This window comes from Amblyomma americanum, chromosome 4, assembly GCF_052857255.1.
Source record: "Amblyomma americanum isolate KBUSLIRL-KWMA chromosome 4, ASM5285725v1, whole genome shotgun sequence".
Classification (NCBI taxonomy): domain Eukaryota; kingdom Metazoa; phylum Arthropoda; class Arachnida; order Ixodida; family Ixodidae; genus Amblyomma; species Amblyomma americanum.
Genome location: NC_135500.1, coordinates 199,272,575 through 199,285,799, shown reverse-complemented (window position 1 = coordinate 199,285,799; position 13,225 = coordinate 199,272,575). Strand labels below are relative to the sequence as shown.

General features: G+C 43.3%; 1 protein-coding gene across 3 annotated transcripts in view; it reads right to left on the bottom strand.

The window, feature by feature from the left end:
* LOC144129019 (uncharacterized) overlaps positions 1 to 13,225 on the bottom strand; it is a 37,107-nt gene that overhangs the window by 6,824 nt on the left and 17,058 nt on the right. For 2 of the 3 annotated variants that reach the window (XR_013313854.1, XM_077662888.1), the window contains exons 9-17: positions 12,446 to 12,536; positions 11,269 to 11,430; positions 10,073 to 10,252; positions 9,030 to 9,174; positions 7,369 to 7,490; positions 5,171 to 5,296; positions 3,166 to 3,247; positions 2,976 to 3,075; positions 1,950 to 2,061 (exon numbers count right to left, since the gene is read on the bottom strand). Coding sequence is in view for 2 of the 3 variants with exons in the window: in XM_077662888.1 (XP_077519014.1) it covers positions 1,950 to 2,061; positions 2,976 to 3,075; positions 3,166 to 3,247; positions 5,171 to 5,296; positions 7,369 to 7,490; positions 9,030 to 9,174; positions 10,073 to 10,252; positions 11,269 to 11,430; positions 12,446 to 12,536 (1,120 nt within the window). In the remaining variant the exon portion in view is untranslated. Of the gene's footprint in view, positions 1 to 1,949; positions 2,062 to 2,971; positions 3,076 to 3,165; positions 3,248 to 5,170; positions 5,297 to 7,368; positions 7,491 to 9,029; positions 9,175 to 10,072; positions 10,253 to 11,268; positions 11,431 to 12,445; positions 12,537 to 13,225 lie in introns of all 3 variants that reach the window. The other variant, XM_077662887.1, reaches the window with a different exon arrangement.

The window sequence follows — 13,225 nt, the reverse complement described above, 5'->3', positions numbered from 1 at the left end:
GCCCGCAAACTTCTTAATCTCATCCGCCCACCGAACTTTCTGCCAGCCCCTGCATGCCCTCATAAATAAGCCTCCTTCATGATGGAAGCTAAACGTGCTCCAATTTGCAAATCAGAAGCCTTCTTTTGCTAGTGCTAGCTGCCACAACCACCGCTGCTGCTTGTCATGACCAGAAAAATAAAAAAAAAAGATGAAAAGCTCTTCTAAGACCAGCAATGCACAGTAGAAACTGGCTGTTATGTTTTTCACAGGACTGCAGAGAAAAAAACAACCTAAAAGCTGGGAAACGTAGCAGCCAAGAACAGCACTTGAAAAAAATTGTACATCGTTGTCTACCGCTATGATTTCTTGTAAGTGCAACACGCTTCTCAGGAACCTGCGAGGCTTTATGACTGTCGCGAATGTTCTGCATGCGCAACATGTCAGACATGCACTGCAATGGGTCTCTGTCCGCCTAAGCAGATGTCTGTCGGAAGAAGGAAGCAGTGAAGAGGGAGCGCGCATGCACTTCTGCATTGCTTTCGCGGCATTGATCTTATATAATCATCGTCTACTAGAATCTAGAAATTGATTCTTTTAAGCTGCAGGCGACAAGAAAGAGCGGGTAACAGAAAAAAAAGCCATGGAGCTAACTTGCGCAACCGCATATCGTACAGCGCTGCTCAAGCACAATTCGCCGTGCACGGTAAGAGTTTCGTTTTCGTGCTTTCGGCCCACAGACGTTTTGGTTGTTCATTCTCGCGCTGCATTGGCAGTGGAACTGCACCAATAGCTGCAACGAAATTCCCGCTGCTCTTAAGCGTGCATGGTCTCTGCAAGGGCTCAGCGCGCTGGAAGCTGCCAAACATGGTGACATCCTGCCTGACAAATACGGTGAAAATCCTGCCTTTTCTGGCCAGCGTGCCGTGCCGTTCCAAATGCACTAGGTGTAGGCTGTCAAAATACCGGCATGGAATAAAGCACTAGCACACGGTGACACTCACAATTTACCATGCCATGACACTGCCACTATTACAAAGTAACGCCCGGGTTTGTGTTGCATGAGTTTCTATGGGAGCTACAGCGGGAGAGTAGCAAGTCAGCAGATTTAAACGCCAGCTGAATTCTCTGTTTTTCAATTAAAGAGCTTATCTCTTTTTCTGGCCTAGGAAAACCTAGCAGCCGGGAAAACACTGCAGCGTTCTGCTGTAATGTTACAGTAATTAAAGAGTGCCGTCTTAAAGAGTTTTGCCCACTCTGGCAAGCTATTCCCACTGGATATGCCTCTGCTGACAGGTCTACTGGTCAGCCCAAATGGATGAACAGTTGCACTGGAATAGCAGAGGCTCCAGGTGTGTGGGCTTCAAACACAGGGCCAAGACATATTTTTCAACAATGCCAAAGTGTTGCTGGGAAAGTTCTACAGTCACGTCCTGAAAGAAGCCAAGTGGTCTTTTGTGAGAAAAATTTCTCAATGTAAAAAGAATTAAAGTTGATATAAAGCGAACTTGCTTAAAACTGCATATTTTAATGTGAGAGCATTAAAAGCATCATCGGTCACCAAATTCCCAGGACCGGAAGTGATAACTATACATTTTGATGTATCTCCATTGTGTCCGTGTAGGCACCCCTAGAAACGTTCGAGGAAACATCTAACCACCAGCTAGATGACCTAAAGAGATGTCTGCTTGTGTGCCGGCAGATGTGCAGGGGTCCCCAAAACACAACCGTGAAAAAATGACACAAACCTTGATGCAAAAGGCATCAACAGTTTCTAATGCTATCGCACTGTCAACACATAATGTTATTAGGTGTCCCTGTGAACTTTTCCCAAGCCACTGCCCACAGAGACTACAGGTGTAAAAAACCAAGGATATCAACATGTACAATTATCGATGCAGAAGCAAATGTGTTATCGTGAATATATCACAAAAGTACTCAATCTCCTTCAACCATGGCTGCTTGCTTACCTGCCGCATGTAGTAAATGCGAACGTGGTCAGGACATTCTGCTGGCTCAAGCTGAGTCATTTTCGTTGTCGACAACTCCACAGCACTGTTTTGTACATCAGGCAGCACCTTCCTGCAAGGTATTTTTTTTAAAGGAAGGTTTGTGCAGCAAGGCATGACACTGATTGTAAATGTGAAGTTATTTATTTATTCATTTATTTATTACAGATACCTCAAGAGCCCTTGGGTGAGGGCTTTGGTGGGTCTACAATCGACAAAAATAGCACCAATGCACAAAAAATGGCGAACTTGTATCACAACTTCGCTAACTTGAATTATGCTCCCTTGAAGAAATAACCAATCCCCATTGGTAATGCGTAGGTAAACAGCAAAACTGTTCTTAGCTTAAATGCTGCTTTATAGGGAATGACTAAATCAGAAGAACCGCCGCTGTGGCTCAGTGATTAAGGCTCCTCGGCTGCTGACCCAAAAGACGCGGGTTTGATTCCGGCCGCAGCGGTCACATTTCGATGGAGGCGAAATGCTAGAGGCCCATGTACTATGTGATGTCAGTACACGTTAAAAAACCCCAGGTGGTCGAAATTTCCGGAGCCCTTCACTATGGCGTCCCTCATAGCCTGAATCGCTTTGGGACGTTAAACCTTATAAATGAAACGACTGATTCAGACTGAGTAAGCAACTGCCCCAGGCTCGGACAACAAAATTCAAGAACAGGGGAAGAGCAAGCATTTTCTGTCTTGAATTTATGAGCAAGCTCTGGTTCTAAAAACAATAACATCAGCCACTGGCAGAAGTCACACATCATTCATTCAGCCACCCCTCCACACACGCACATAAACACACATATATGCTCTTACCAAAAAATACCACTGCACAACTTTGCCTCATAGCTCTGCATTTTTGCTCCAAATTACGTAAACCTGATTCAGTACAACATGCAACCATTTCAATGGCACAATGCTACTTGGCTAAGAGAAACACTGGCCTCACTGTCGCAAGTCATAATTCACAAATGCTTGGACTTGCCTTGGAGTCGTAACATTGACATTGTAGATGGAAAGAGCTTTTCCTTGCTTCAGCATTTCTCGGGTGTCATCAGTTGGCCTCCATACGGAGATGAGGCAGCCTAAATGACGAAACAGTGTCAAAAACAAGAATCTTCTGGTATCGAATCCACCCAGTGACTTGTCCAGCAGTGTCAGTGCAGTTTACTCACAGATATTCTTGCGCAGATCTGCCTCGTGGATGCCACCAAGCAGCACTTTTAGGACAGGTATCACGACTCTCTCCTTGGGACACTAGAAAAATGAGGCACAGTTATCAGAAAGAGCCTAGATAGTACAGCCTAAAAACACTCGTGCGCCCTGCCGAAACGAAATCAATGTATTGTTGCTACAGAGTTCTGCAGGGGTGTTTTAATACTGCGTCAATTAAATGATATTGATTGCTTAACGTTCTAATCACCGAGTTGAGGAAACAAGTCATTACAAAACAAAAAATCAAACGAAGTACCTGTTTGGAACGGTAAATCTGTTCAAAATGTTCTCTTTCCGGCACAAAAGGAAAGGTGCAATGCTAAAATATTTTGCGCAACAAATATCTCTAACACATTGCAACAAGTAAAGGCCATTATGACAGAGTGCCCAAGCTTGCTCAGCATGTGTGAAAGGCAAAAATATGCCTCTCATCCAGTATTTCATCAGCCTTGTTTAGGGCATGGAAAGCAATTCTGAGTACAACCAGTTCAGATGTTACATCTTCAGTTGTTTCATTAGACTGTATGCAAAATTTACAGCCTGCAGTTTTTGAGCACTTCTGATGATTAAACAGGTAAAAAAGCTAGGCTAATTAATAGCAGGCTGTTGAACGTGTTGTCATGTAGTGGTGAGTGCAATCTGGAGAGCAGAAAGATAGCGAAAATGGCGTCTAAATAGAACTCTTCATTTGGGCTGACTTGCGCCCACAATGGACTGAATCACTCGGTGGCTGCGTAGCAGCAAGCGTGCTCGGTGGTCGTCAAACAGAATGCCCGCCGCACTCGGCCGTGCTCAAGTTAAAGCTGATAGTGAAATTTCGAGATAAAGCATGCAAAGTTACTACAACATTCTGGAACAACGTAGAATCGGCTCCGCCTGGATGCGATCAATTGAGATAAATGTGGTTGCGTCTTGCATCGCAAACAAAGCGATAAAGCGACATGCCGGCAGCTTTGAAGAATGAACAAACCAACATTACAAAGAATCGCGGCAGTATGCTTAATTCTATCCAGATATGCCTAACAAAAGTTTTTAAAATATCCCGCTAGCATGAACGAACTGGATACCAAGAGAAGGCAAGCGTAGCACGGGGCGGCAGAAAATTAAGGGTTGGATGAGATTAAGAAGTTGCAGGGATACGGTGGCCACAGCTGGCACAGAATAGGCTTAATTGGAGAGATATGGGACACCCCTTTGTCTTGCAGTGAGCATAATCAGGCTGACGATGATTATATGAGATGAAAGTTTGTTTTCAGTCCTATGAAGGTAAAACTTCAGTGTCTCCGTCATTATCTCCCCACGAGAGAAAAAAAGAACAAACAGAAAAAGCCCTTCTAGAGAGAATTATTGGGCAAATGAACCTATCAGAGCCTTGAAAAAGGTAGGTGTCCCATAAATTTTAGTCGCTTGATATGCTTCATCTGGTTTTACTTTTTTTCCTCCAGCATGTTAACGACTGTCAATTCCTTGCATGCATATTAGGACTTCTGACATGAAAATACTAGTCACATGCCTTGAAACGAGCTGCTTTGCTGGCAAGCAGATTTTTCTCCTCATCGCCACTAGACAAAGGAAACTGATGCCATGCAAATGCTTTCAGATAGCCAAACTTCAGCACAATAGTAGGAAGCTGCTGGTCTGTTATAGACATCTCAGTAAAGTATGTGCAACATGTCAAGCAAACACAAGTAACTATGAAATTGGTCTAGTTCTTGGTAAAGCTGCAGTAAATCAAGAATGGCAAAGCACAAATACTCCATAGGCAATGCTGCAAGACAAGTTCAACTGAACATACATCACACTACACTCGCCATGGTCAAGCAGTTATCCAGGTTTTCAAAACACACACATGCACAAAACAAGACCTTAGAAACATGGATTCCAAACAGATCCTGGCTGGCAGACATAATAAGACAACTGAAAAAAAAAAAGGTAAAATACATAAAAGCAAAAAAAAAGGTCTACCTTGTTTTCATCTGTGGCTGCCTGAAGGGCACTTTCAAGCTTCTGCTGAATAGTTGTCTGGCGAAGGCACAGCTGCTCCTCCTGGAAACTTCTCAACAGTCGAAGTTGCTCTTCAGTCAAGAGTCGCTGAAAAAAAGAGAAAAGCACTTCTGTGCACCAAGCCTGCAAAGCACCCACTTTATACTTTTTTTTTTCCAGTAAAAGCTATACAGGGTGTTTCACCAAAGACTATCAGCAGTGTAGAGCATCAAAATACGGCTAAGATGTGCTAACTAGCAGGCTGGTTGACTAATATTGAAGAGTTAACTTTTAACTATATTACATTTAGGCTCGTTATTTATTGAGAGGCTTGCAGCCCATTGTAAGTAATATCCATATCAGTTTCTAGATTTTCGAAAATTGCCATTCCCATTGCCACTGCGGCACAAGCCATTTTGGGGCTGCACATGGCAGAAAGCGAAACCGCGCGACCAGAAAGAGCACCAGCCACACCTGTGAGTGCAGGTCACACATCGGCAAGCCTGTCACGTGCTCTCTGTCCGCCCACAGCTTCCAGTTGGACGATGCCAAAGGGGCATGTACCACACCCGCACTGCTGTGTGATGCACGCTCATAGGTATGATATGCACACTGAGGCCAGAGGCACAGACGCAGTCCAAACCACGCATGATCGCAATTTGGTGCATTATAACTGCATTCAAATGAATGCTTGCATCCTTTTTGTTGACCCAAAGCAACACTTCCCTAATCTCAGGGTTTTCCTTTCTAAACCCCCTCCCCCTCCATCTCCCCTCTTTCCATCCCCTTCACCTGTTCTCTCTCAGAGCAGTTCAAGTGTCTACCCAGGGTGTATGACAGTTACTGCACCTTTCCTTCATTCACAATCCCCTCCACCTGCATGTGTGTTAGCTCCCCTGCAATGCTACCATATTCTACAGATTCCCTCCCTTCTAATCAACATGTTACTGGGGCATGGTCACTCCAAGCAGTATATGAAGCTCTTCCATAGTGTTGCACAAAAATTTCACAACCGGAAAAGTGTCGAAGGAGTCTGACAAAAGTTTCGTTGAGAACTGCTCCTCAATTAAAGGGACACTGAGGAGAAATTGAAGTTGGCTTGTATCCATAGAATAGCAGCTCCTGATCACAAAAACGCCACTCTTCCTGAAAACAAAGCTCTTGTAATGTAGAAAATAGCAAGAACCAAAATACAGGTATCGCCGCCACAGGCCAATCTCGCAAGTGCAAGCGTGATGACTTCCTAGGACAAGAGGCGCCACCTTGGAGGAATTTTCTTTACTTCATGGATGTCACGAATCTCTGAGGCTTGCAAAGGAAGGTTGCACACCGCACCGCTAGCCGTCAGAAATCACGGAGTCTGCGTTTACGTCACGATTCACGTCACTCCGTTCTGTGACGCCATAAGAGTTGCCGTGGCATCATAAGAGTTCCCTGAGTTTGAATCAGAGGGGCGGGAAAAACTTTTTAAACTTCGAATCCAAATTTCTTTGAAATAAATGCATCTTTCGCGCCCGGACAAGCGGCAATAAAACCATGAAATGCCGAACTATCAGATTTTGCCAACAAAAAAAAATTGATAGAGTTCTCCTCAGTGTCCCTTTAAGTTTTGTTCTTACATGATCTCATACACTCTTAATAAGGAACCGAATAGTCACTGAAACCAAGGAAAGCATATAAAAATGTTGATCAATGAGGAATTGGTAACGTAATCACTTTATGGCTGAAAGATTATTGATTAGAAAGTAGGTCGCCGGTGGGATCCGAACTCATGACTTTGGTATGTCGCATATGCTATTTGTATTTTAGGAACTTCAATTGAATTGATTTACGGCATCCCTTCATGTCTGTCTTAAAAGGGCTGACCTCAAAAGGCCCGTGCATGCAACATAAAAGTTGAAATCAAATCACAACTGGCTGCTAAAAATTTGAATTGCTACATTTATAAATTTAGAACGGCAAGTTGCCGGACTAGTTGGTACTTTTGCATGGTGGTGGAACAGCGCAAGGGACGATACACAGGAAGTTAGAAAGAAAGTGTGTGTCTTTCTTTCTTTCTTCCTGTGTATCATCCCTTGCGCTGTTCCACCACCATACATTTATAAACTGTATGAGTGCATGTGGGGGCCATTCAAATGTCCATTAAGTTGAAAGAAAAATTTCAAAATCCAAACCCTTACCTCAATTTCTGAAGGATCTGAAGAGTTTCTTATGGCCTTCCATATATCTCTGCCCGAGTTCAGCCCTTGGATTTGCTTGACTGAGAACGACATCCGAATTCCAGACAGTGGCAGTTCCTCTGCTGCAGCGTGGCCAGCCATAAACAGGGTCAACTTTCTCAGCCAAATGCAGGGGCATAATTTGTATTTCATGCAAAAACATTGTAGCAGGCAGTCATTTCTGAAGCTGATGCTAGTACAAAAAACCTCATGACATCAGAAAGCTGGCATGGTATCGTGCTAGCAAAAGGAGCTTTGTACATGGCTTACAGCAGGAGTAAAAAAATGAATAAAACAAACAACTTTTAATTTTCACCCCTTTCATGAAATGCTCTCTCTCTATTTTGCAAGTCAGTGCAGTGAGGGGCGCAATAAATTCACAAAATCTACATGATTCGGCAACTCTTTCATGAACTGACCAAATAAAGGATTGCACAGGAATTTAATTGCCTACCGTACTCCATGCCTCCATGCAAATCAAAACTGACTCAAAGCAGCGAGTCAATCAGGGTCTTGTTCAGCTGTTATATCAATCAGCTTGTGAACATGAACTCATTATCTGAAATCATTACTCTTTTATTGAAATTTGTAAATGGAGATGTTGGGTGCTTGAAAAACATGTAGTACTCGCTTCCCACCTATTCCAGAATGACAAAATGTGTAGACAGTCAGACCTGAATGCAACGAATCTCCATGTAGTGAATTCTTCGATGTTATGAAATTTCTCGATTCTCCCAATGCTCCCATCGAAGCGCATGCATTTGAGAACTCCACGTAACGAAGCTGTTGCCACAGATGACCTTGATGTAACTCACTACACCAATTATCTATTTGCTTGTGCTGCATTACTTGGAGTTTGGCCGAACGACGTGAAAATTTTATGGCAATAAAACACAAATTGCCACGAGAGGAATGTCAACAATCACAACAGGCAAATGCAGTTGACACAACGTGCTGTGCTCCAGCGAAGTCGGTGCCTCTAAGCAACAAAAGCAGCTCACAGCTTTCACTTCCATAACCTCACACTACGTGGCACTGCAATATTTTCATGTTCAAAAGCAGCACAGAACAGAGCAAAGAAAAAAGCACATCGGACGAGCAGTGTGCACCCATCACCGCCGCTCGGTTGCTCGCGTGACTCCGATGTCGACTGACGACACACGCTGAAAGTGGGGACGGCAGAGAGCGCCGGGGACAAGAGGCAAAGAATCCATTTCCTAGAGCAACGGCGGCCAGGCAGACCAAGAGAGGGGGGCATGCACAAAGAGTCGGGTGCCTCCAACTCCCTCCCGCGTAGCGAGGTCGTGCGAGCCACGGCAGAGATGGTTGCGGCTGTCGTCGCAGTCGCGTGATCAGCACGACCGCGACATTTTACTTCGTGTTTCCGATTTCTGGTAACTGGGTTTACTGTGAACATTTGCAAGGTCTGCACTGTCCTTTCAAGTTCTTACGTGAGAACTGCATGTAAAGAAAAATCAGGGGACTTTTCTCAATTTCATTATGTCCAGATTTAACTGCGCACTTGTATGATGCTGGGTGCAAGCAATAAAATGTAAATGTGGAAGCAAAACAAATAATCATGATTGTGACGACATCAAGAAAGTTCAACATGAATTACGTACAGTCTGATTTCTCCACCTGAGAAAGGACTTCAGCTGTCAATTTTTCGACGAAGGCAGCTCGTAGCTTATCGTGCTTTGCCGCAACTGCCAGCTCCTCCTTTTCACGCCTCATCACACCCATGCCATTGGGAAGCATTTCCAGGTACTGAAACAGAAAGGATGTGGGCAAGATCTGTGCTGCACTCTTTGTCATAAAAGAAGGCATGCCAAGTGTGAACTTGCCTCAGAGAAACACTAGCACCAGTGTCACTGCAATACATTCCAGCATTTGTGGCACTAATTTTTTTTGTTGTTGTTGTTTCCCTTGCATCTGTTTTTTTCAGCCTCCTGTATTCTCAATTGTGACAGTACTTTAGTATAGACATGAGGTTTGTTTCTCTTGTATATTATGTTCAAGTTTAGTTATAAATATTTGTCTCCAAGCTGGTACTTGTCCTATGAATAAGTGTTCCTTCATGACATGCCAATACAGTTAATGAACTGACAACTGGTGTTGCTGACTGCACGCATGTATTGCTATGAGGCAGTGTTCCACATGTTCAAAGGGGCAAACTTAGCAAATCTAAAGTGAACTTCTCTACGAACCTAAAACCCGTTTACCCCTGGGGCTGTCAAGAAAAGTGCGATGCAACAAACCAAGTACTGCTAGTTGGATCTGAAGCTTGCAAAGTAGAAACTGATGCATTACATTAATGCATCACATTAAGGTTCTCAAATTTATCTTAGATAATGGCCATACATACCATACATAGCTCCACACTGGCTGTACTGAGCCATGTTCGAAAAGTAGCTAAAATACAATAGCCTCTTAAAATGTTTTGCGCAGTAATGTGTTAGGCAGAAACAACACAAACCAAAGCACAGAGATAAGTAATTAAAACTGACATACAAACGACACCAAGTGGCCAGACCACTTCTCAGCCCATTGCTGCTATTAGGACCAGAATGTTTGCCACAATGTCCAAGTTGAGGTGATTTTTATGATGAATTGTACTTGTGTGTTAGTCATGCCTAATGTTAGCTATTCTGGAAGGCACACTCACCATGAGTGGGTAGGCCCTGATCACCAGGCAGTCCACCCTCCCCACAAGGCCACCCTTGGGGTGCAAGGAGGCAAGGGGAACACGGAATGGCCTCGGCACAGCGAAGTATCCCATTCGTGCATCCCAGCGTGCACGCCGTGTGGAATTGTAGCTTATCTTCAATGCAACCTCCTTGGGTGCCTGGGTGGGAGGAGGCCACAATTCCATCCGGTGTAACTATGTAAAGGACATCTAACCGGAATTCCTGCTGGCTGGCAGTACCTATGAAACGAGCCACGCAGTGTTTGTGACGGCCGCTAACACTCCTTAGAGCAGCAGCACATCAGATGTTTAAGACAGTAAATGTTGCATTTGCTGTGTACAGTCAGTATTAGCTAGTTGGCACAAATTCTCTGTGCATGTTGCTTCAGTGTGTATGCAGAGAAAGACTGATACTGGAATGTGGGGTTCAACGTCCTGAAGCAACACACAGGCTATGAGGGGCGCTGTAGTGAAGGGCTTCGGATTAATTTAGATCGCCTGGGATTCTTTAACGTATACTGACATCGCATAGCACACGGGCAGCATTTCGCTTCCATCAAAATGCAGCCTTTGCTACCAGGATTTGAACCCGCGACCTTAGGTGGCAGTTGGAGAGAAAGAAGGTAACAAGCTAGGCTAAAAGCAATTATTAAACCCAGCGTTCGTAGTTACACAGATAATGCTCTATATTTACAATGGACCCAGTGTCCCTGTAAGCACATATTCAGAGGTGCTATCTATACTTGAAAGTGAGAGTAAGTTTTGGACTGTGGTAATAGTTTTAAACTGCAAGGACAAAGATATTAAAAGCAAACACACATAAGAAATTAGATGGTCACAACTGTAGCCAATAGCACGGACTGAAGGCAACACATTGATCTCTCTGACAACAAACAAGGTCACGTTTTTCACCGCTGTTCTTGCATTATTCAGAATAGCAGTTGCTGCCATGGAAGAAACTTTCAAATAAAGAACACTGAATACAAATGCCTGTATCAAAAGGAAGATGCAGTTGTGGAAGTGGGACAGGGTACAATATGGCTTTTGCTGTTGCATTTTCACCCTGGGGGCATTTGTAGTCATAAATCAATGTTTCCATGGCCATGAAACCAATCAGGAAAAAGTTTATAGAGGGGGCAAACTACCCAGCAGGCAGGCACAATGAACAGACCCACCTCTAGTGGGGTGCAGGCTTCAGCAGTGCCCACCAGCTCTGCTCCTGATATCATCAACTTCAGGCCTACAAAAATACGCTGTGCAGAGGCTAGGTTTGACAGGGGTTTATCAAGTTCGGCACGGATGCTGTACCAGCCGTCAGTGAGCTCCAAATGTACTACCTGCAAAATAGTGATGGGAAGGGATCCTTGCTTAAATCATGATGCAAAAACCAGGAGCACCACGGTGCAGCTAACGCATGGTTTAGAGAGTAGCAAATTATCCCCAACCAAGAAACATGTACTGTAGAAACACACACAAACATGTAGAACATTTAGAATGTTTTTTATAGGAGGACACTTCATAACAGCTCAGATGTTTTGAGCATGCACTGAAGGCTGCTAGCAACTACTGTAGGCAGTAGCAAGCAAGCCCCCTGTTGAGTATAAGTACTTGATAGGACACTGTGGAAGATCATCTTACGCTAGCAAATGGTCAATAAAACTTATTCGTATTCCCACCTGTGTTCACCCTGCCCACCGAGCCTCTAAGTTTAGACAGAGCTGAGAGTTTATTATTTCCCCAACCCATAATACAGCCAAAAAATGAAGTTCTTTTTCCTCAAATACTTCCCCGTTTTGCTGTCAAGAGGATGAGATGTGGTTCTAAGCAGATTTGTAGTAGCTATCACTGGCCTGCCTTTGCAACATACCTAGCTTAGCATATTTGGATAAATCCTCTATTCTGTTTGCTTCAGATGTTCTGCTTGATGTCATACTGAGTTGTGTGTCTGGCCATGCGGCATTTTTATTTACTTATTTAAGACAATAATACAGAACTATTGTTTTGGGGGACGTGACTAAAGGCAGAAAACTGCCTGACAAGATCATGCCACCCTGGGACAAACAGTGGTTGACAATCAAGTGCAGATCAAAACAGCATGAATATCCTTTTACAAACTCGGCAAAGCTGAGATGTATTTCCCTTTTCATGTTTTTTTTAGAGTAAAAATCACTACAGGCACAAAAACAAAATTAGGTATACACTTCTACTAGCAATGCATGGTTACAGCCCATATTTGTTTATTTATTTATTTAGTTATAAACTAGGAATTTACTGAATAAATGAAATGAGCAGAAATTAACACACTAAATCAGCAAACATTAAAGGTTGAAATACTGCAGTAAATGCACTTACCCCATCCTCCTTGCATACCACAGCTGACACACACAGCACCAGTGTCTTACTAGAGACATCATCTTTCTCATATATTTTTCGTAGTGCTGATCTACAGAGTAATTGTAAAAGGCAAAGAAAAGGAGATAAAAATGAGACAAGTTGACAATTGCCTGCCGGCTAGCTTAAAGAACAAACAAATTTCATCCATTGTATCGACCTAATCAAGGAGGAGTCCTGTAACAATCATAGTGCTTTTGATTGTGTCATGTAGCGGGTTCTTGGAAAACCTCAAGGTGCGCGTATCTCAAGAAAATTTTCCAATACTGTTAGTTGCTGTTTCTTAACTCTCTGTCACGAGTACATATTAAGGTCAGTAATTAAGCAGTAACTCATAATGCTGACAATCCTTGCACTAATGCATGCCTACCGAAAAAGTTTGACTGCAAAGATCAATTTCACACATTAGCCATATCATTTTTTAACCATTCTGTATCGTGTAGGAAACTGATCCAACTATATGTATGGAAACAAAAAAATCTTAAAATCTTATTCTGCTAAAGAGTACTTTGCATAGCATCAGATATTTACTGCCCTTTGTTTTCAGGTAAAACCCAATATCACCCAATTCCAGCACCCCTAATCGATGTCTTATAGAGTGGGCGAAGTGTTATTTCTATTTGAAAATGCACTTTCTGGAAAAAGAATGTTCTCCAGTGCTCCAAACTGAAGACATCACATGAAAATTAGTGGATATCTTGTGCTTATTCTAGATGGTCGTTCTTGATCAACTGGTGATCT